This window comes from Cryptomeria japonica, chromosome 3, assembly GCF_030272615.1.
Source record: "Cryptomeria japonica chromosome 3, Sugi_1.0, whole genome shotgun sequence".
Lineage (NCBI taxonomy): Eukaryota > Viridiplantae > Streptophyta > Pinopsida > Cupressales > Cupressaceae > Cryptomeria > Cryptomeria japonica.
The window spans coordinates 46725871-46750009 of NC_081407.1; the positions used below are offsets into that span (position 1 = coordinate 46725871).

A 24139-nucleotide genomic window follows, 5' to 3' on the forward strand; every position below is an offset into this window, starting at 1 on the left:
AATGCAAGTGTGTGTCCATCAATGACAGTCACAACATAAACATCAAAAATGCCAACAATTAATAAAGAGAGAGTGTTAAGATAATGAATAACTAAATGTGTGAATATTAACATTTGGTTTCAATGATAACAATAATATGTCAAAAGTAGCTAGTTTGTTAATCAATTTGAGTTAGATGTAAAGTGTAGATCCACTAATATAAGGCTTTATTAAACTGTTAGCGTAGAACTTATATTATCAGATTGTTATATTGCGGTTGATGGGTGTTTGGGGCACTCTACAACTTTTCAGTGCACCCTCCTTGTTTATATATGTAGGTTTGTATTTCATCAAAGATATACAATTAATCAATCAAGTTTTCACCATATGGTATCATAGCGGTCTTAAATTCCTGTGCAATTTTATATGCTGTGTTGGAATTTAAGATTGAGCATGGCGTGGATCCTTGCAGAGACAACAGACATCGGCAAGAAAGAAGTGATCATCTTTACAGAATGTGATGCCGAACCCACAATACACCATGTGAACAATTTGACAGAATGCCTTGAAGAAATGAGGTCTTATAGAAACGCTGCCTTGGTCGATGCAGAATTTTATAAGCTTTAGAAGATGCACGTCATATGATCTATTTACTCTTCTCTATGATAATAGATTATCATAGTGAATGATTAGCTTAGTTTAATAGGTTTAACATTGATTGATGAGGGGAGAGGGTTTGAAGTCATTGGAAGCATGATTGGGTCTACTAGTTATTGTGAAGGATGGGAAATTTCATTTCTCTCCGTAACAACATGGAGTTTGGATGCCAGTCTTGGCCGTGACCTTGAACAAGATAGCTGAGATTCTTCGAATGGCTCCAATTTGAGTTTCCTTTCATGCATTTGTTTCAACTATAATTAGTTTAGAGGGGTGGATCATCTTCATCAAAGTTTGTGTCCGGTTTGGAGCTCCAACTCTCCTCCAAGTGGTGCAATATATGTTTTGTCTTTTCTGCTTCAAAGATGCTTTTTGGTATATTCTACAATTTCGAAAGATTGTCAAATGAAAAAAAGACGCATGTATACGGTCTCATGCTGCTTGTTCCCTTGTTTTATAAAAGGTATTCCAAGACCATTTTGAAGGGTTCTAAAATTTATGTTTTGGGTTGGCAGTACAGAGTAGTCCTAAGTCTAGAGTTTGAAAACATTAGTATAGATTGTAATTGTTTATTTATATAGCAATTTCAAGTCAGAATATAAATACTAAGAGAACAATTATTTCAAAATTGTCTCTATGAATATATATTCATAGTTTATATCAATACAAATATCAAGGATATTTTGTATTCATCTTTGTAGTGTTTTTATAACGTATGTATTATCACAAAAGTTTGCACTGTTGTTTGAGTCTATAATTCAAACAACCTTGTGAAACATGGAAACAACCATAAAGTGTGGAACCTTGCTAAGTATGGTTGAATCTTTAGAGAAGGTTGGCTTCCTCTCTGACCAGGGTGCAAGTGTTGAACCGACCTAACATTTGAAATCCTACTTCTAAACCTACTCTAACAACTTGTAGAGGAAAGGGGAGTACAAGTGAAGAAAAAGTCAAAGGGAGGTGATGCACCAAGATGAAATTATGTCTTCCCTTGCCCATGACTGCACAAAACATCAATGAAAATCACCTAAACATACACAAATTCCTATTTTAATTAGTTTTCAAAGATATATGTAAAGGTTAGAACCTAATTAGATAATGGAAGGAATGAGAAGGATTCTCAAACAACACCTATTAAGTGTATTAACACAATCACACAATCTAGAAGCAGAGAAAAATACATTCGAATGTAGGCAAGATAATTTGCATAAGGTGTTTGAACCACAAAAGAGGTAAAACAAATGATCTTATAAATGTAAAGACGAGGCAATATTGTAGATACAAAAAAAAAATTCTATATGAGAATGAAAGGAAGGATCCTTTGCATATGTTACAAATTTGCCTTTATAGTTCAACCATAACTTTGATTGGAAAATGAGTTCAAAAATCCTAACACAACTAGGGTTTAGTTGCAAGGTGATTTGATCATAGAAATAAAAATTTTCTAGTGTGCAAGTAAATCTTCTCAAAGAGGGGAAAGACTTAATTGAATGCATTTGCAGATGAAGTGGATGAAATCCCTAAAAATCAGGATGGCTCAGGGGGGTTTAGAGTTATAGCTCTTAACCTTTAGACTTAGCATCAACAAGGGTTTTAGCCAGTTTTGGTTGTCCCAGATCGATTATCATTATGATGGGACTAAGGGATCATGAAATTGCCAACAATATGGTCTATTTATTATTCTTTCAAGGAAATATTTAATTGATTTAAACATTTCATAGTACTTCTGAATGCATGTTATGAATCTAAAGAAGAATTTTGTCTGAACATAAGGACTCATTAATTTAAAGCATTAATATAAAAGTCCTAGTGTCTTGTTGTTACTATGCTAGAAGGATACTTTTATTGTTTGCATTTCTGACACCCTTAGCCTACATAAGACACCAATCCTTTGTTTTATCCAGCTCCTAGTTTAGAGAAAATCCAAATATCAAAGTCCAATTTATTTCCATGTTATTAGGAGTAGTTTTAGTTAGAATCTCGTTCTCAATTGTTGATTAGTTCTTAATAACTAGGAATGAAGCCAAACTTAGAGTTAAGAATTATTTTCTTACTATATTTTTTTCCAGAGCCCATCTCCTTTGTTATATCTGAGAATGAGTTGTGGACATATGTAGATATTGTAAGTGAGACCAACCATAGTTTTTCAAAGCCTAAAGTGTAAAATATTTCAATTTTTTGATTAAATTTTATTAATTGGTCACTAATCTTAAAATTTGATGATTTAAATTTTCTAGATCATTGGAGTTCTAGGATAATCAATTAGAACAACCAACTAGGATCAACTTAAATCCTATAGAGAGATAAGAATTATCATTAAATTTTTCCTTCTAAATATTGATTGTCAATAACAAGGTGAAATGATGCAAAATTGACAATATTCAATATAAATAGGTAAATACAAAATTTGAAGTCAACCTAGAAGTATAGATCTAGAAACAAGATTCAAAAAGGAACTTATCATTGAAACTAGGGCTAAAAGTGTCAGTCAAATGTGCCTAGTACCCTAGACTTGATGGTTCTTCCATCAATTGACACTTTGGATTCTGGATTAGGATGCTTTATAGATTGCTCTCTATAAGATTCATCTATAAAGTGTCCATCACATGTGTAAATTGGAATATACTAGGTTTTTTTGGCTTTTTGAAGGTTGAAACATTTTGTTTGAGTCTACTCTTTGAAAATATACAAGTTTTAGATATCAAGTTCGAAACCTACAAACAAAAATAGGAAATTTTTTGTGTTGTATAGGAGTTTGCCTAAGTCAAACCCTAATTAGGAATTAACTTGAACTACAACTTTGATTGATTAGAAGTGAGATTACCCATGGTAGAGTAGAGGCTAAATTTAAAATGAAATACTGAATTGACAAGACTATACCTCAATATTGATCATGGTGGTGATGCAATGCTCTTTACATAAGTCGTCCAAGTGTTGATACAATGACATGATAAATCATAAAAAATCCATCATGAAGACATAATTAAAGATAAATTATTGTCACTTGATGTTCCTTGTACTGAATTCTATCGTTGGGTGAAGGAATTAGGACTTGAAATAGAATTGCTAGATTATGAAAAGATGATCAAAAAAATTGTAAATGATGTCTTTATATGCATTTCTCAGGGTATTTTCACTTTTAGAACAGCTTCTATTGGTCATAAAAAAATATCAAGATTAGATCACAAATAGTGGGAACCAACACCTTAACACATTTCAAGTTGGTTTCCTTTTCAAGGGACTATGGAACTTAGTTTCATATTCTATCTAGAACTATGTTGAGGGATGACGAAGACCCCAAGCTTAGGATCCCATCAATCCTTGCAAAAACATCAAATATAGATAAAGTAATCAACATTATTACTAAAGAGAATAAAGGGTTTCAATTTAATTAGGTGAAGAGATCGAGCAATGCCAAAAATGTATCAACTAATAATATCATTCTTCGCATGTTATTGTGAGAGGACAAGTGGACTTATAGAATTAACAAGGATGTACACCAAGTGATGAGAGTTGGTATGATTTCCACTGGCCAACAAGATGTGTTATGTTGGGTGATCTACCTTAGAGAAGGGATATTCAAATAGGTCAAGCAAGGTGATTATGCTAATTGACTCATGGTAAGGAAGATTATAAAATAGAATCTTTGATTTCTAGATAAACTATAAAATGGGTGTTGCAATGTGCATCAATCACAAAGATTACAAAGAAGAACGCACATTTTCTAGGTAATATAAAAATGCAACTAAAAAATGTGTGTTGTAATTTGCACCAAAATATGAGACTAGTGTGAACCAAACACAAGAAATAAGGAGGCTATATATTGCCTCCCTTAAAATGTGAACATATTGTCATGTTGATAGATTAAGGAAGATAGAGATCCACATCAAGGATAAAACAATTTCAACACCAAGGAGATATTATTAATAAAAATAATTGTGTTCCAAGCTATGTGTAAGATTCATTAAATAATATACTTCTTTAATCAAGGAAGAGATAGTTGTAAAGGAGATATGTTTCAACAAGTGTAGAGGAAGCATGATCAAGGATAAATTGCTATCAATGGGATAGAAAATGATCTTTGAAGAAAGATAGATACTTCTAAAAAGAGAGTAGATTTTTTATAAATATGAAATATTCAACTAAAAGGGGTTTTTGGATAAAAATTTGTTTGATTGAATGACCTTTTGATACGTGTGATGGTGTTTCCCGATTTTGATAGGAGAGATGTGTCTTATCTCTTGACAACTGTTTTTAGATTTTTCAAAAATAGCTTCTGTTTTGCCCCCTATTTTCTTAGTTTTTACTATGCGCTAAGCCAAAAACCCAATGCGCTACTGAATTTTCGCGACGCGCTAGAGAAGAGTCTCTACGTGCTAAGCTGCCTTTTTGACGTGCTAACAAGATTGTTGGAGTTTATTTTTCTTTGAAAGGTTTATGCGCTAGTATGAGCTTCTAATTCGCTAACTGTTGACTTCAACGCGCTAATGTTTGGTCTCCGTGCACTAAGCTGTTTCTTCCACGCGCTAGAATGTTTTCAAAAAGCGCGAAGGTTTGAAACTGTTTACTTGAGATTGTCTATGCGCTAAAGTTAAGAAGAAATGTGCTATGTTGAAGCTTACAAGCGCTAAAATATGGTTTCTAAGCACTAAGATGTTGTTCTTACGCACTAAACTGTCCTAGTAGTTTGACTTGGTGGTTTTTCTATGATAGATGATTTTCTGAAGTAAGAAATGGATGCACAACACAAAAGAGATAACCATTTGGCCTAGTCTAAACAATGAGTGTATGTTCTGCAAGGATGTGTTCGAATCCCCAATGTTTCAACAAGTTTGGATACTAATACAAATCAATCAGACTCTTTATTCAAAGGTCGTCAACAATACCATAGCTCACTACTCTCAATATTCCGTCAGCTCAAACAGCCTTGTCACCCCCTAGGGGGTGCCCCTTTTTTTGCCTTTTGCCATAAATTAACTCAAAGTGAATTGCTTCACAATTGAGTAGTTATCTTGGGAGATATATGGTGAGTAATCTTGAGGGCGAATTCTTCCCCACCCTTTCACTATGATACTGTAAATGTTTGGATACTAACTTGGCTCAAGGTTTCTATTGCTAAAGTTCGTAATCAGGCTTCCTGTTCGGTCGTCAGTGATAAACTCCCTCAGGAGGCTTCCCAACCTTTAGAACAAAGGCTTTACGTATCGTAATGATACTGGGGGAAGGCTAATCACTATGTGCAACCATTGAAAAGGACTTTTGTCACTTTCCACTTTTGATTATAGTGGGTTGGAACACTTGGTGTTAAAACTATTCCCCACTTAGGTCGTTCCCCTCACACCGGCCAAAAAATGGCTTTAAGAGTTGTTCAACTCCTCAGGAGGGCAAACTTGCTAAAGGTTTTAATGCAATAAACACTGAAGGTGTAAGAGTGGTCTGGCTTTTTGATCACCCAGTTAAGGGGAGAGCATATTCCTTCCACTTTCGAATCAAAGCACACAAGTGTTCTTTTTAACCTTTTATTGCAATTATTTGGTAAAATCTATATGGAGATATTGCTCCACAAAAACATGGTGTTCATTTTATCCCATCAAATCAATGATTATCTGATCCAGTAAAGCAACTTGGTCAACAAAGAAAAATTTCAATTCTGATGGTCAACAAAAGAAATCGACAAAAAGGGAAGAACTTCCCTCTTTAATTTTTTGGATAAAACTGAACAAGTGTGGTTCTTTTACCTTGCAAAATTGAAGTTGATCCTTTTAAACACCAAAGGATGGTGAGGTTGTTTTTAAATCCTTTTGCAAAATGAAAGATTGTCTTGTTCTTTTTAGATGTCCAAATGAAAGGTCTCTCCTAGGAAAGCAAGAAATTTTTTTTTTTTTTGTGATTCTTTTTAAGTGCCCAAATGAGGTGTGAGTTCAATTTTAGCTTTAAACAAGAATTCAAAGAATTCAAATTTTTAACTAACTTAGATAAGTTAGTAAAAACTTCAAACTACTTTAAATCCTATCTTTAAAATAAAATGGACTCCCAAAGCTACAATGAAACTGTCAGAATTCCTACAAAAACAACAATTAAATCCATTAGAAAAAATACTGGCTTTGTGGACTTTCACAAGTCTAAATCTGATCTTGGTTACAAATTAATTTTTCCTCTTTGTCTGTGATGCACTACAAAATAACCCGGATGCACTATCAGATAGACTTGAAGCACTGAACTATTTTCCAAATGTGCTATATTGTTAGGTTCCCATGCCGAAATCTACAGGAAAAATTTAAAAAAAATCTATGTGCTAAGGGAGGGTTTCTACGCGCTAGGATATGAGTCCCACACACCGAACAGTATACCGGATGTGCTAAGGAATATTATCCATGTGTTGATTCTCCTTTCCCATGTACCTACAAAGTTGGTTAAATTCAAAAACTGATTTGATTAATGGGGTTATGCCCCACGGTGGGCACCAGAAATGTATGTGGGAAATGCGGTTCAATGAAATCCAAAATGTGAAAATATTTCAAGGACTTACCCACACACCCACAGGACTCTTGGTGTAAGTTATGGATCCATGATGGATGGCTCAACTTCCCAATGAGTGTTCCATGGTTATCTATCTCACAAGGTCCCTCAAGACAATGCCTTTGCTCTCAGATCACTGAGAAAAGTGACTTAGGGATGACGAATGCAAGAACGAGGGATGCTTTTGATCAAATTTAGTATGAATGCATCCTATTTATGCATGATTCTAGTAAATGAACTAAACTAGATGATAAGATGACAAGGTTAGTAAAAATACTTATCCTAACATGATATACTAGCTATATGATTTAATCTAAGATGATAGAAATACTCTAAAATGATTATTAGATTTATTTCTAAAAGAGAGGCTAAATGCTTGTTAAAATTAAGTATAAGTATGATGCTAAAGACTTGGATGATAGAAATGAAGGATTGAGATCTCTATTTATAGAAGAAATGGGGCAATGAATGGTCAGGATTGAAGGATCTTATCAAGGGCTAGGATTGAAAGCTATCAATCCATGTTTGCAATTCTCACCAATGAAATGGTGACAATTGTTAACATAAGACTGCTTGAGAGGAGAGGTAAGAAGCATTAAATGCTTGAGAAGACCTCATGGTTACCTTAGAGGGTAAAGGTTAAGGTTAGGTTAAGTTTATCCATTGGATAAAGCTTTTATCCAAAGGATAAACTCTTGTGCAAGGGTTAAAGGGATAACCATGGTCAAAGCAATGAATGCTTGATGACACCCCTGGGTTAGATGAGGGTTGAGTTAGGCAAAAAAGTCTCTAACCATGCCACTAAGGGTTAGTTAACCATTAATGGTTTGAAGACTTTGGGGACAAATTTGTATGAGTCCTTCCAAATTTGGGGGTTTTCAACAAGTTAGCTTGTTGAAGGCATAAAGGCTTTAATGCCTTTGGAAGGCTTTACTCCAAATTTGAGAAGTGACCTCCTCAAATTTAGGCAAAGGGGATAATTGATGGGTTTAGGTTAATTGATTAGGATTAGAGGTATTCTAGAAGAATTTAGGAAGAGGGTTAGGAGGCAAGTGGGAGATGTAGGAAAATGCAAGTGGGTGAGGAATAATAGGATTTAATTAAAATAAATTGGTTTATTTTAATTTGGTTGCAAGTGAGGATTTAAATAAATTTAGATTTATTTAATTGGGGTGAACTATTTAATTAAATGTAAATTTAATTAAAGTAGAGAGAAGGGATTAAATAAAATGATTTATTCAAGAAAATGATGTAAAGGGCTTAAGTGAATTTAAATAAATAAATTGAATAATTTATTTAATTAAATAGAAGAATGTAGATGATTTAATTAAATTAGATTTAACTAAAATAGAGGAATGAGAAGAAAATGAACATTAAATATTCATTTAGGAATATGGTCTTTTTATACGTCTACAGTTTCATATTTCAAAAAAATTTATAATTATCAAAATATATCTATTTGATTTTTTTAATTTAAAAACATTTAATATTCTCTAAGTGATTAATAAGAATAATGATTATAATAATTTTACTTACAAAATGTGGATCTTATGCTCCAATCTAACACTTTAAAAACTAGTAAAATTTTTGTTGTTGCAGGTTACTTGGATCTCATTCATCAACTTTTTGGAGGGGAGGAGGTTCCTTAGTGGAAACATGTGTGGAATAATTTTTCTTGGCCTAATGCAACCTTTACATGTGATTGGTTGTCCAAAATTGTTGTCTTACTTGGGATAATTTGTGCAAACGTCATTTTCAGGGTCCCTCTATATGTGTTCTTTGTTGTAATAGTGAGGAATGTGTTGCTGACCTCTTATTTCAATGCTCCTTCTCTAGGGCTATTTGACATCTTTGGTAGGGACTTTGGAATCAGACCTACTAGCATGTTTCTTCTTTAGTTGAATTTTGGGGTCGCCTGAGTAAACCTCTTGTTAAGACTTCTTTTCTCTGGGTTGCTTGGGCTATTGGTCCCTCTTTTATCATTTGGCATATTTGGTTGGAAAAGAATTACAATATTTTTCATGATGCTAGGATGATTGTTCAACATTTGCGGTGGAGAATTATTCATTCTCTTCGGGAGATTGTCTTGGCAAAGTGTGACTTTGTTGGGGATGTGGATCCTGGGGATGTTGATTTTGTAATTGATTCAATTTTTCTCTTCAGGGTGGTGTTCCTTCTTTTGGGGGGCAGTATGTTAGGCAGATCATGAGAAATAGATGTCGCCATCCTTTGCGAAGAGTTAATAGGGCTGGTCGTTGGTCTCCTCCTCCTCAGGGAGTCTTAAAACTTAATATTGATGGTTCATCTTAGGGGAACCCCGACCATGCCAGTATTGGAGGGGTTGGTCGTGATAGCTCTGAAGATATTCATTTTTTTTTCTCTGTTTATAAGGTTTACCATACCAATAATCTCATGGAGGATGTTGCCATTTTGCATGTGATGGAGTGTAGTTGTATTCTTAGTTGGAATCAAATTATTTGTGAGTCTAATTCCTTTGTTGAATAAGAATTGGTTAGGTGAGGTTAGTTGGCATTTAGATATGGTGATTGGGAAATTATTTGGTTGTGCAATTCCTTGGAATCTGTTACTTTTTGTCATACTCTTGGGGAGTGGAATGGGGTTGTTGATTGTTTGGCCAAATAGTCTTATGATCAAGGTTTACTTTAGTGGTGAATATTTCACTTTGTCGACTTGGAAAATGCTGAATATATTGTATCGATCGGGGTTGGCCATGTCGTCTGGACTTTATCAATATTTGTCAAATGCACAACACAATTTCCCATTGTTTTATGTAATTAATTTTATTTCTATTAATATTTCGCCAATAGAATCTACATTTTCCACGTGGTAAATTCGATATTTTCACCTACACTTTTCGAGGTTGTCTTAATAAATGGTCATAATTCACCAATAGCTATATACAAATTGATTGGCCAAGAGGACCCAATTCGCCTAGCATTTTGCGGAAGTGTGTCTCAATTCACCCTAATTTTTGCTAGCTCTATTATAATTGCCAATTAATTGGACAACCCATAATCACATCAAAAATTACATAAGACGTGTTATAGTTAAGAGTGATTCGCCAAATATATGTATACCATATAAAATTCCCATTGAATTTTCCAAATAAGGATTGGTATAAATATAGTCAAAGATCAGATTTATCTCTACACAATTTGGTCGCTTCTGAGCTCTCAATTCAGATCACTAGCAAAGTTTCAAACTAGGAACAACCATTGATGTTAACTACATTGGTGACTGCCAGTGATCTAAAGGTAAGTTATCATATTTCTAAAGTGTTATAATATTATTTTAAATTCATCTCTATCTGTTTGCACTGTTGAGTTCATACTTATTCAATGGGGACCCGCCAGACATTTAGATTGTAGGATATAGGGCCAATGAATCATATAGTATATTATTACTTCTTCAATTAAGGGCCAATCTCTATCACCCTATCAACTATCTCTTCTACCATAACATTAGCATTCTCCTTCATGTAATCTACAAATTTACGCATGTTGTATGCCTTCATTATCCCAGCTTTGAACAGACTCCAGGCCTTCCTCATCTTCTTCTTCTTCCCCTTAGCATTCAACTAGAAATACCCCATCACATAACCTGATTCTGGAGCCACCTCTATGCAATCTAGTGCAGCCATAACCTCTTGCATGTGGTCTTCTCTCACCATCCTTTAGACAATCCAATTGGTTGAGATTGAGTAGCCCAAAACCTGCACGATTGGTTTAAATAGTTTTTCCATCACCAATTCGTCATGTACATGGACTCCGCTCCATATATCAAGGCTCAAAATGATAACCACTGTCTCTTTTTCTTTGTCATTAGCTCTATTGAACAACCAATTAATCTTCTCTTCCAGTGACTCATCCCACCACTCCTCTTCCTTACATGCATACTTGATTCTGAAAAACTCATCCATTTTCCTTTTGTAGAAAGATCATCACCAATATCCTGCTATATAGGATCTTCCCACCATCTCAATCTTTCTCCAAAAAAATCTAAGCCATACACCAATCCATTTCTAGGGATAACCTCTGCCAGTTTGCTATAGATAACATCAACTCTTCTGATCAAACGTGTCACTTTTCAGGAGGATGGTTACGAAATTTTTTAACCCTCACAACTTCAACCCGAAATGGAGCTTACGTTGTCGATTTGAGGTCATCCTAATCCAACGTTCATCAAATTTTATTTATTTTTCTTATTTAATGTAATTATTAAGTATTTTAAAAATCTGAAAGATTATAAAATAATAAATTGATTAAGGTTATGGTTTATAATTTTTTATAAATTATTAAACATTTCCAATCATAGTCTATTTTGACAATTAATTAAAATAAATAATATACACCATTTGATCGTGCCCTAGCCATGAAGGCTCTCAGCGCCTCATCTAGCCCAAAAAAAATTCTTCAAACATACCCTATACCTATGGTGATCTTGAAGATAGTCTTCTCCTAGAATCATCTTGATTGTGTGCAGGACAAGATGATGGTCTGTTCTCAGAGTTGAGACCAACCTCTTGTCTGTAATCATACCAATGAAGGCCATTTGCCTTTTCCTAGCCCTTAGAAGAATGGGCATATCCATTTTCACTCCTACTTTTCCCAAGCATCTTATTTTCTATTCATCATGTATTTCTTTTATGAAATTATTACTACTCAACTAACTCTTAATTATTAACCGAGTACTTGCTAATGTATTGTAATTTTATTTTGTTAATGATTCACAAAATCACACACACATATATATATTTTTGACTAAGGAAAAATAGGTTTTATGGGGACCCAAAACCCCAAACAATAGGTTTTGAAGGGACTTGAAACCATTGTGATTTTACCGGGATCTAGAACCCAATAGACAAATCTACTCAAAGATACTAACAATGAAACACAATAGCCAAAAACCAACAAAACAGGCTAACACCAACAAAACACCAATGCAACCACAAACAGAAAGAGCCAGCCAAACATTCAACAAATAATCATTACAAATCAAGTTGGCACCACCAACACTCCTACAACAATAAACTATAGTATATAAGAGAAAAGATCGAGGGTTTGATAGGCACCCTCAGCCAACTAGGAGATGTATTTTGGGTTCCCTTAACTTGAGACAAAATTTCGAAGCTACTCAAAGAAAGACTGACCCTTAACCAAAAACAACAATAGTCCATAATAGGCCCTTGATAACTGTCAACGACTAGCCAGACAATAAACCACATAATAAACATTATAAACATTAAGAACCGAACATAGGCATGGGGTTTTTGAAAGGCTCCCCTAGCCTCAATAGGGGATGAAAGGAAGGAGACCTTCAGCAGAGAGAACAAAACTTCTAACCACAAACCAAAGTCTAGCAATCGAGAGATGGAACCATTAAGCTTTACTAGCTAACTTGGTTTTGAAAAGGTTCCCAAAACCTTGCACTTAGAAAGAGGCCTAATCCAAATAGATACCCTACACACCATCTCCACCACATTCTCCACCTATATAGGAAAAAAGAGAAATAAGTCTGGCAGCAAGGAGAAAGCATTGGCAGCGAGGAGAAAGCATCATTCAACATTTCAGCCTTGAGAAACTGGGCATCCAATACCCCCAATCTCAGCCAACAACTCTTCCCCTCTATAGAATAATGATCCACCTCTATAGGATTGGTTGAGATAGACTGAACAAAGAGATCTCAAGTAGAACCAAAAACCAAGGTCAAGCAGACCCCCTGAACAAGAAACCCCTGTAGTTGCACCATGAGAGAGAACCTCTTGAGAGACATAAAGAAAATGAAGCACCCACCACCTTAAAGAGGATCCTTAGTAGATCTAGAAACGATGGTCAAGCTAATGCTCAAAACAAAGAACCCCTGCAGCATCAAAGTCCACATCAAGGGCTAAAGATAAGAATCCAAAGAACAGTATGAGGGGAGAGAAAAACCTTAACAAAGGAACAAGAAAAGCCCTCAAATAGATCAATGAAGAAAGCTTCCATTCCAAGCTTAAAGAGCTATAAAGAGGAAACCAATAAAAGGGAGGCCACTAAAACATGTAGACCTCCCAAGAAGGGGTCCCTAGCATCAACATAGACCAACCCAAGGTAAAACCCTACTCCTAGAACACCTTCGCCTTGAGAAAGAACAAGATAGCAGCAAACAAAAAACCCCTAATACCCATAATGACAGATGGCATCACTGCATCAAAGAAGAGTGTAGAGGAACATAAAGGAGCCTCCCCTGCATTGATACTAGGCCAACACACATCATAGAAGGAAACACCCAAAGCTGCATCCAAAACTAAGTAGAGCAACACCAAAGACCACGACCAAAGGAAAGGGAAGGGCTTATCGTCTACTCCTGACACAATACAGCCATGGGAAACCATCATAGCCAAACCCCACCATAGGTCAAGAGGAAATAGGCAAAGGAGATCATGACCTTTGGCCGTTAGCATGCTTAGCTCGGTTAACCAAAACCTCTACCCCCACACTAGCTAGCTCGAGCACTAGAGAGAAACCACCTGTTCCAACCAAGTCGCCAAAGAATAGAGCCAAGAGAGGTGGTAAAGGAGGATGACTGGTACATGAAGAATCCCCCAACATCTCATTCTCCATCTGGATCATCATTGTCTTTGTCCCCTACATCTTCTCCCACAACCCTAGTCGCCCTTGCTCCTCGTGTGCATGCCTCCATTCAAAATTATTATTTTTCAAGCTCTTACACATAAACATTTGTTTGGTTCATTTTCAGATCCACAAATTATTAACTTGGTACTGCATTGCAATTTCAATTTTGCCCATAAATTCTTACACATAGTGACACAATTTTGGTCATTTCATTCACAAACTAGAATCTGCTAAGTGCAAAAGAATGAGATTGGAAGCATTTTGTTAGAATATTTAATCTTTACTTGGCTTAGGTTTATTTGTATTTAGTTTAGGATATTCCTTTGGAATTCCTACATGTAATTTGTCTTCTAGTACATGTGTGAGGACAAGTAATTTCTTTTATTTTCCTTTACTATGGAATATTAGATTTCCTCCATAAGAGGACGTGGACACATGGCGCACACATTTTATGAATGGTGGCATTCATAGATTTGGGAGTTACTTTGTAACTCCTCTCCTCATCTCTATTTAAGAGATGTCTCCTCTCTCATTTCTTCTTAATGACATTATTGTAAAGAGCTTCTTGCTCTCTCTCTCTCTCTCTCTCTCTCTCTCTCTCTCTCTCTCTCTCTCTCTCTCTCTCTCTCTCTCTCTCATTTTAGGCATTGCCTCATTCATAATATCACAAGGGGTTTTTCTTTGCTTTTCCCCTTTCAAAAATTCTTGTGCCTCCTTCACATTTGGGTGCTTGCTCCAAGGTTTCTGCATTTCTCTTGGTAACATTTACTTCATCAATAAACTTACTTGGATTTTCTTTTTCTTTTTTTGCTCTTGTATTTTCTTTCATGGTATCAGAGCAGGTTTCTAATCCTTGTTTCAAGTTGAGATTGATGAAGGTTACCATTCTGTAGAGTTCACCTTCTTGGAGACAATCTTGTTAGAGGAGAAGAAGTTCTTTCTCTAATAATTTCTATTGTGCAGGTTTTGGTTTCAGTTTTTAAATTTTTTTTTCAAACTTGTTAACAAGTTTGCCTACAAGTTTCATCTTCTTAGATTCTAGTTTGTTTGTTTTTTAAACTTTGGAAGGCTTGCCACCAAAGTTTCTTCTTTCTGGTTTAAAGTTGTGGTTTTCGAAGGCTTGTTGCCAAAACTCCATTTCTAACCTCTTTTCCTATATTTTATAATTTATATTTATCAGATTTGGAAGGCTTTCCGCCAAAACATTTTCCATTATTCAGTTGCTTCTCTGATTTGCTTGCAGGTTAATATTGATTTATATATTTTCTAACTATTTCTGGTTGCAGATTCAAAGAACAGTTTTAGTTCATCTCTAGTTAAATCTGTTTAAAATAATTCTATCTAAAGTTTTATTTCACTTACGAAATACTAACTCAATCATCTAGGTTACATATCTATCTTTGTCTAGAAATATGATAAATCTTTCGCAGCTTGTATCTAAAGCTTTCTCTGATTAATTCCTAAATCTTTAGTTTTCTCTACTCTAATATACGATTCCTCTTATCTTCAAATCTTTTTGTGTGCTCTCTTTACACACTTCTGAAACCATTTTACCTGCATTTGAGTTGGTAATTTTTTATTCTTTTTTTACTTATCGTCCCTCCCTACAACACCAAATCTCTGCCGTAATGTCCCTCCCTACAGAGTATCTCAGCACCAAACTCTATTTATTTTGGTTTATCTTTGTCATAACGTATAGCTTTTATCATAATTTATGTATTGATTTGTTCTTACATTTTATTTATCTTTAGCTTTATTACATTTCATATAACTGAATTCAAAAAAAGTCAAAGGATAAATCCCTCTCACATATATCATAAGGTTTAAAAATTTAACTTTAAAATTTTAAGGTTTCTTTGTCTTACCTGTAATAAGGCTCGTTAACTTTTTTGAAATAATAGTTTAGCTCTTTAACATTAAGTAAAGTTTAATATTATTTAATGTAAAAGTTTAGTTTCCTTTTAAAAGTTTAGTTTAGTTTTATAAAAGTTTATTTAAAAATAAAGTTTTGTTGAGTTCATTTTATTTTTATTTATTTTTAATAAAATTTATTTTAAATAAAGTTATTAATATAGAGAATTTTTATTTTGTTATTATAAAGATTTAAAGTTTTTTTAATATAAGTTTGTTTAATTAAAATTTAGGTATTTTTTCAATTTTAATTTGTTATTAAAAAAATTGAAAATAATATTTCTTGATAATTTTTTTCATTATTAAAAGTTGATTCAATTTTTAATCAAGGAGGTTAATTTCCGTTTTCTAATCAAAGGGAATTTTTTTTTTACTAACTATTATTTTGTTATCATGTCTACTTTAATTCTGGAAATCAAATTAAATAGTTCTAATTATCATTCATGGAAAACACATATTTCTTTTATTTTTCGTTTCAAGCATCTTTTGGATGTTGCAAATGATAAAACCTTTGAGCCCGCTACAACTACTCCTCAAGCCGACCAAGATAGATGGAAGGCTCAAAATGAGGAAGCACTTGGTTTAATTGGTATTTCAATGGTTCCTGATTTGTATGTTCTAATTGGAAATTGTACAAAAGTGTATGAAGCTTGGGAAATTTTAAAAACAACTTATGATAGCTCAAATGAATCCCGAAAAATTCAGCTTCAAGATCAACTTGAAGATCTCAGGTATACAGATTTTAAAACTATGGATGAATTCTTATTAAAGTTTAATTCTGTTAATAGTCAATTAACTAGTTTAGGAGTTACTCTAGTTGATTTACGTTTAATTCATCTTATTCTTAAAAAATGTCTTCCTCGTCAATTTCAGTAATTTATTACGAATATTCATGCTCAACTTGCTATTCCTAGTTTAGCTATTCAATTAACTTATGATATTTTTTCGTAATTTATTACGTCAAGAGGAAGCTAAATTAATTCAATTTGGTACTCTTAAAAGCAGTGAACATGCTTTTATGTCTAAAAACCAAAATCATAATAATAATTTTCGATCCAATAATAATAATAATAATAATAATAATAATCATAATCATAATCATAATCACAAATTTTCTAATTATCAATCTCATTCTAAATCCTATCATAACAATCCTCATAATAATAATCATAATAATACGTACAATAATCAAAGGAATAATTCTCAAACAAGACCCCATTGCACATATTGTGGGAAAGATGGTGATATTACTAATAATTGTTTTAAGAAGCAAAATGGTAAAAATCCCATGAACCAAAATAATCAAAATAATCAACAACATAAACCTCATTATAAGAAAGGTAATAATAATGGTAATTCATCTCGTCATGCATTTACATGTACTTATAATGTTTCTCAACCACTTGAGTGGATTACTGATTCTGGTGCATCTCAGCATGTTACTTCTCATAAAGAATGTTTTGAATCTTTGAATTCTAATACTTCTAATATTCCTGTTCAATTAGCTAATAATCATAGTAGCAAAGTTGAGGCTATTGGTGATGTGAATGTTCCTAATGGGAAATTACATGATGTTCTTTATGTTCCTGAATTAAAATTAAATTTGATTTCAGTTCCTAAACTTTGTCAAGATTATAAGATTAACTTTTATAGGGGCATGTGTTATATCATTGATCCAAAAACTAATTATGTTATTTCTACTGCTAAAATGGACAGTGATAACTTATTCAAGTTCTATGAATTTGCTCCTACAAAGTATTCCTTGCTTACTACTGTTGATTTTACTATATGGCATGAAAGACTTGGCCATCTCAATTCTGATTATATTTCATTGATGCAAAATGCAAATATGGTTGATGGATTGCCTAGTATTGTTCCTTGTCAAATTGTTTGCAATGGTTGCATGAGTGGTAAGATACATAAGGAACCCTTTCCTCATGGTCAATCTTGGAGGGCATATACTAAATTTCATCTAGTTCATAGTGATCTCTTGGGTCCCATGGAGAATCCCTCCATCCAAGGTTCAAGGTATGCTCTTACCTTTGTTGATGATTTTTCAAGGAGAACATGGATATATTTCCTTCATAGTAAGGATCAAGTGCTTGATGTGTTTACTGAATTTCATATGTTTGTAGAAAGGCAATCTGGTTCTAAAATTAAGATTCTTCGTACTGAAAATGGAAGAGAATATGTCAATAATGCATTTAATTCTTATTTGAAATCTTTTGGAATTAAACATGAGCTTACCGTTCCTTATACACCACAACAAAATGGTGTGGTAGAATGGAAGCATAGGACAATTGTTGAAATGGCTAGATGTTTATTGCATGCAAAAAATATGGATTACAAGTTTTAGGCTAAAGCTATGGCTTGTTCAACTTATTTAATTAATAGAACACCTACCAAAGCCTTAAAGGATAAAACTCCTGAAGAAGCTTGGTCTGGTAGAAAGCCCAATTTGCAGAATTTAAGAATTTTTGGTTCCATAGCTTATGTTCACAAACCTAAGGAGAAAAGAAAAAAATTAGATGCTAAATATTCTCCTTTTATTTTTGTTGGTTATGATGAAAATACTAAAGGTTATAGAGTCTACAATCCTATTACTAACAAGGTAAAAGTTGCAAGAGATGTTTGTATTGCAGAAAAAGGCATTCACGATTGTTCTAAAGTGGAGGATGATGAACTTTCTCAAAGCAAAGTTGTGCTTGTGGAGGACCAACCTCCTTATCTTAACCCTACTCCTAATGCATCTCTTTCTATTCCTTCTCGTGATAGTGATGATGATAATAATAACTCTACTCCTCATGACTCTTCTTCTAGTGATGAATCTATTACTTCTAAAAGAAGACCTAAATGGTTTAAATCTTTAATTCAAGATAATGATGAATACTTAGCTAGAATGGATAGACTTCAAGCTAGAAGAGTTAATTATTGTAATTATGCTTTAATGACTACTATTATGAATTCTAATGATCCTAAAACATTTGATCAAGCTAAAAATCAACCACATTGGCAAAAAGCAATGAAGGAAGAATATGATACTTTAATTTCTAACCAAACTTGGGATTTAGTTCCCTTGCCTCATGGTAAAAATCTTGTTTCTTACAAGTGGCTTTATAAAACCAAATTGAATGCTAATAATCAAGTTAGTAAATTTAAAGCTAGATTAGTTGCTAGAGGTTTTTCTCAAATTGAAGGCTTAGATTATATTGAAACTTTTGCTCCTGTTGCTAAAATGCCTACAATTAAACTTGTTCTTGCTTTAGCTTCTAGAATGAACTAGCCTATTCACCAAATGGATGTTAAAAGTGCTTTTCTTAGTGGTGATTTACATGAGGAAATTTATATGTCTCAACCTCCTGGTTTTATTAAAGAAGGTAATGCACACTTAGTTTGTAAATTAAAATCAATTTATGGATTAAAGCAATATCCTAGGGAGTGGTATTCAAAGATTAATGCATTCTTTCTTTCTCAAGGATTTATTAGAAGTAAAAATGATCCTGACTTGTATATTAAACATAGTGAAGATGATATTATCATTATTATCTTGTATGTAGATTATTTGATTCTTACTTCAAGTTCCAATACTTTGATTTCTGATATTAAGTTTCAACTTAATCAAAAATTTCAAATGGCTGATTTAGGTCTTTTACATTATTTCTTAGGAATGCAAATTTGGCAAACCTCTAAAGGAATTTTCTTATCTCAAAGTAAATATGCTCAAGATCTCATAGATAAGTTTAAAATGAATGATGCTCACCATGTTTCAAATCCTATTGAATTAGGCACGAAGTTAATGCTTGATATGCAAACTCCTCTTGTTGATCCTACATTGTATAGACAATTAGTTGGAAGTTTGAATTATTTAACTCTTACTAGGCCATATATTGCTTATAGTGTTGGTTTGGTTTCAAGATTCATGTCTAAACCTCAACAAACACACTTTAAAGTTGGTAAGAGAATTTTAAGATATATTAAAGGAACTATTAATGTAGGTTTGTTTTATGATGCAAATTTTGATTTTACTTTAAAAGGTTTTACTGATTCCGATCTAGGTGGAGATCCCAATGATGGGAAATCTACTTGTGGTTATTGTTTTTTTGTTGGTTCAGGAGCAATTTCTTGGAATAGTAAAAAGAAACAATCTACCTCTCTTGGATCCACTGAAGCTGAGTACAAAGGATGCACTAATGCTTCCAAAGAAGTCTTGTGGCTTAGAAGACTACTTGAAGATTCGGGTCTACCTCAACACGAACCAGCTCAATTGTATTGTGACAACCAAAGTGCCATTGCCTTGGCTAAAAATCTAGTTTTCCATGCAAGGACAAAACACATTTCTCTCCAACACCACTTTATTAGAGAACAAATTAAAGACAAACAAGTATCACTCCTCTATTGCAAGGGGGAAGACCAAGTTGCAGATATTTTGACCAAGCCACTTTGTAAAGAAAAGTTCCAATTTCATTGTAAAAATCTTGGATTGCAACCCATTGAAGGGTTTGATGTAAACTCCCCAAGTAAAGCTTAAGGGGGGGTGTTAGAATATTTAATCTTTCTTAGGATATTCCTTTGGAATTCCTACATGTAATTTGTCTTCTAGTACATGTGTGAGGACAAGTAATTTCTTTTATTCTCCTTTATTAAGAAATATTAGATTTCCTCCATAAGAGGATGTGGACACATGGCACACACATTTTATGAATGGTGGCATTCATAGATTTGGGAGTTACTTTGTAACTCCTCTCCTCATCTCTATTTAAGAGATGTCTCCTCTCTCATTAAAGACAAACTAAAATGAACTTGAAGGTGCAAATTTTTCATTAATATGTTTTGTAAATTTACAATAGTCGACTGTCGAAGTCCCTCCAAAACTTTAAAGCCAAAATGAGGGAGGTTACGAGGAACTAGCCAAAAAAAATAAAACTACTAGAGCACTGGTAGTGGACCAGTGGTATGATGGTATCTAAAAAATAAAACAAAAACTGAAACCCTTCATGGGTAACCTTAAAGATCTTCCCCTCTGTCTAAGTAGAATTCTCTAGAGAGGATAAGCTCTGAGAATTCATCGAGCCATCTGTGGTCTGGAAATTTATCCAGGAGAAACCATTTCTAGAGTAAATCCCTACCAATATGTGCCAATTTCCTATGTCACGTCGATTGCTCAGCATTCAGGTTCAAAATAAAAGGTTGCCTGGCCACATTTCGGCTTGGCTGGAGAAGTTTGTGTAAATCACTTTCCCGAGGGATCCCCACCCCTATTTCTACAAAGACGACAACTTGAACTTCATGCCTAAGGAATTCTTCTTTGAAGATCTTCCTTAACAGCATCAGAATATCCACCTTGTCTCCTCCGAGGTCTAGAAGCGATGTCAAAATTTGGGATGTAATGTCCATGTTAACTTGGTATCTATCAACATTTTGCAAAAGCCCTTATCCCAACACCATCCTCGTAGCCTCATTTGTAAAAAAACCCAACCTCCTTACAAACTGATGCTAGAGTTGTGTCTTTGACCAAGCCCAAAAATGCCTTCTAGTCCTCCTTAGATGTACTTCTCAACTAGATAGGAGTGTCCATCTTCGAAAATATGAATATCAAATTATATAGCCTAAAGACCTAAACCAAAGGCAGAATTTCAAAGGCGAATTGAAGAAGAAAGAAGTGTAGATCATCTATAAATAGCAATTCCTTCTCTAACCCTCTTAATTCCTTTGTGCTTTAAATTTTTTTAAATCTTTCGTATCTCTCTATAAATCTTTCCCATAAATGGACAAGTGCGTAAAACTGGTAATATCTTTAGCGCCACTACCGAATTGGAAGTCGTGTGTAGGGATCACAGTTAGAGAATGTTAGTGACAAGACATTAATAAATGTCGATTAGGACTGTGCAACATTATCAACCATCTATTGATCTATGATCGTCGAACGGTCTTAAATAATATATAATTTAAAATTATAAATTGATGGATGTTGCATAAATTTGGCATTGGCCCACATGACGATTCACAACTCTTGAAAAGTGGCTATTAATAGATAACAAAAATGACAATGAAATTGCCAATAAAATATTTATTTTTCCATAAATAACGAAAGATTAGGCAATAAAATTAAACAATTTTCAAACGGTAGATAAAATTTGCCAATACAATTAAATAATTTTTCCTTTGCAATAAAACTTTTCGCCCATACACTTATATATTTTTTCCTTTAAAAGCAAAAGATTTGCTTCATACATTATATATTTTCCCCAACAGTAATGAATTATTTGCCAAGATTTTATGGAATTTTCATACGTTAAGAAAAAAATTGCCAATACAAATTAATTTTTTTTCCTAATTTGAAAAAAATTTCACCGTCAATATGAAATTTTCCTCCTAAAAATAATGTTAGATTCACCAGGAGTTTACACTTTTGCCCCAGGGACTTTACAAAGAAAGAGAACCAACTCATTACGGAGCATTTTTGCTTTTTTAGGTTTTTTGCTAGTATTAGCAATTGGAATCAATATCCTTTTCTTTTTATATTTTTTTATTAGAATCAATCCTTTTATTCTTGGAGTTTCCACACTTGTAGAAAATCAGGCAGGACATATTGATCAGATAATCGGCCCAGTACTCGATGTATATTTCCCTCCAGGTAATATGCCTAGAATTTACAATTCCTTGATAGTTAAAGATAACGATACAACTAGTCAGCCAATAAGTGTGACTTGCGAGGTACAACAATTATTAGGAAATAATAAGGTTAGAGCTATAGCTATGAGTGCTACAGATGGTTTGATGAGAGGAATGAAAGTAATTGATACAAGAGGTCCACTTAGTGTTCCAATTGGTGAAACTACTCTTGGAAGAATTTTTAATGTTCTTGGGGAACCTGTTGATGACTTAGGTCCTGTAGATGCTCTCACAATATCTCCTATTCATAGATCTGCTCCCGCCTTTACACAATTCGATACCAGATTTTCAATCTTTGAAAAAGGCATTAAAGTAGTGGATCTTTTAGCTCCTTACCGCCGTGGGGGGGAAATTGGATTATTTGGGGGAGCTGGAGTGGGTAAAACAGTGTTAATTATGGAATTAATCAACAACATTGCTAAGGCTCAAAGAATTCCATCACTTCCTTCAGGACGGGACGGCAATATCAAGCTCAAGACTAGGGGGTAGTTATCTTTAGAAATGACTCGTGTTGGATACTTTAGTGGATGTTGACAAGGTTGTATAATTTTTTCTCTGTTAGGCTTGTGCCCCTTCTGGCTTTGTATCTCATTTTGTGATTGAATGAATTTTTATCCTTCTTTTAATTTTTTTTAAATTCTCCAAAAAAAAAATACATTATTTCATATTTCAACTAATTAAATATCATTTTTAAAACATATTTATAAATATCAATTTTTAATTATTCATCTTAAATTTTCATTATTAAAATTAAATTTGAAAATAAATAATAAATAATATTTATTTTACCATTTATAAAATAATATTACACATCTCTCAAGATCAAATAGATGAAAGAAGAAGTTATCTTTTAACCTCACATTTGGCTCAAACGGCTTGTTTAAAACAAACTCCAATTTCTTTTAATCACCGTCACTTTCCATAACCAACCACAAGGCACAACGGCTATTTATATTTTAAAGTTTACGCACGGTGTACATTTCTATTGATATATTCTTTTGCGGTTGACCAAGAAGTGTGGAGGGTTGCAGAAATTTCTGCTATGAATTCGATTTTCTGCCTGGAAGATAATCAAATGTGATCATAAAACGAAGTTTTGTGAAATAAACGTCTTGTATAAGCATTAATTTTCAGAGTTTAACCAATTTGACAAGTATACCATGGACGGTGATAATATTCCTCGCGGTCCTATGGAGAGTGATGGCCTTCTTGAGAATAGTGGTTTTGAAGAGAATGGCTTTGATGTTCTTGAGAATGGTGATCGTGTGGAGAATGGGAGTCCTCTGGAGATTGGAGGTCTTGTTGAGAATGGTGGTCATGTACTGGACAATGGTGGCCCTCTTGAAAATGGTGGACCTCTTGAAAATGGTGGGCTTATGGAAAATGGTGGTCCTCCTGAGAATGGTTATCTTGTGGCAGCACTTTACGTTCTACTTTATGTCTTGCAAGCTGTTAATCGTATCATATGTTCTATACGCAGGATGATACGCCGTAGAACATTGCGCATGAGGAGAACAGAAAGGCAACAGTTGCCTCTGAGGATTAGAGATGATCATGAGTAAAGTAACAAACCAAAAGAAGAAACAAATTATCCTGAGGACGACAAAGAGAAAGGCAAAGCTGATCCTGAGGAGGACAAAGGCAAAGGCAAAGCTGATCCTATGGAGAATAGTGGTTTTGAACAGAATGGCTGTCCAGTTGAGAATGGTGGTCTTCCTGAAAATGGTGTTCCTATGGAGAAAATTACTAGAAAGGGAACATTGCGC

The 24139-nt window shown here is 33.9% G+C and overlaps 1 protein-coding gene across 1 annotated transcript; it reads left to right on the forward strand.

Annotated features, from left to right (window-relative positions):
* Positions 1-432: 432 nt before the first annotated feature.
* On the forward strand, positions 433-22862 carry LOC131033602 (ATP synthase subunit beta, chloroplastic-like). The gene is made up of 2 exons (XM_057964842.2): positions 433-557; positions 22235-22862. The coding sequence occupies exons 1-2, from the start codon at positions 433-435 to the stop codon at positions 22860-22862; spliced, it is 753 nt and encodes a 250-aa protein (XP_057820825.2).
* Positions 22863-24139: the final 1277 nt, after the last annotated feature.

Coding starts and splice junctions, on each gene's coding strand:
- LOC131033602 (XM_057964842.2), top strand. CDS start 433: ATGGCGTGGATCCTTGCAGAGACAACAGACATCGGCAAGAAAGAAGTG. Junction 558..22,234: donor GAATGCCTTGAAGAAATGAG/GTCTTATAGAAA, acceptor TTTTTTTATTAG/AATCAATCCTTTTATTCTTG.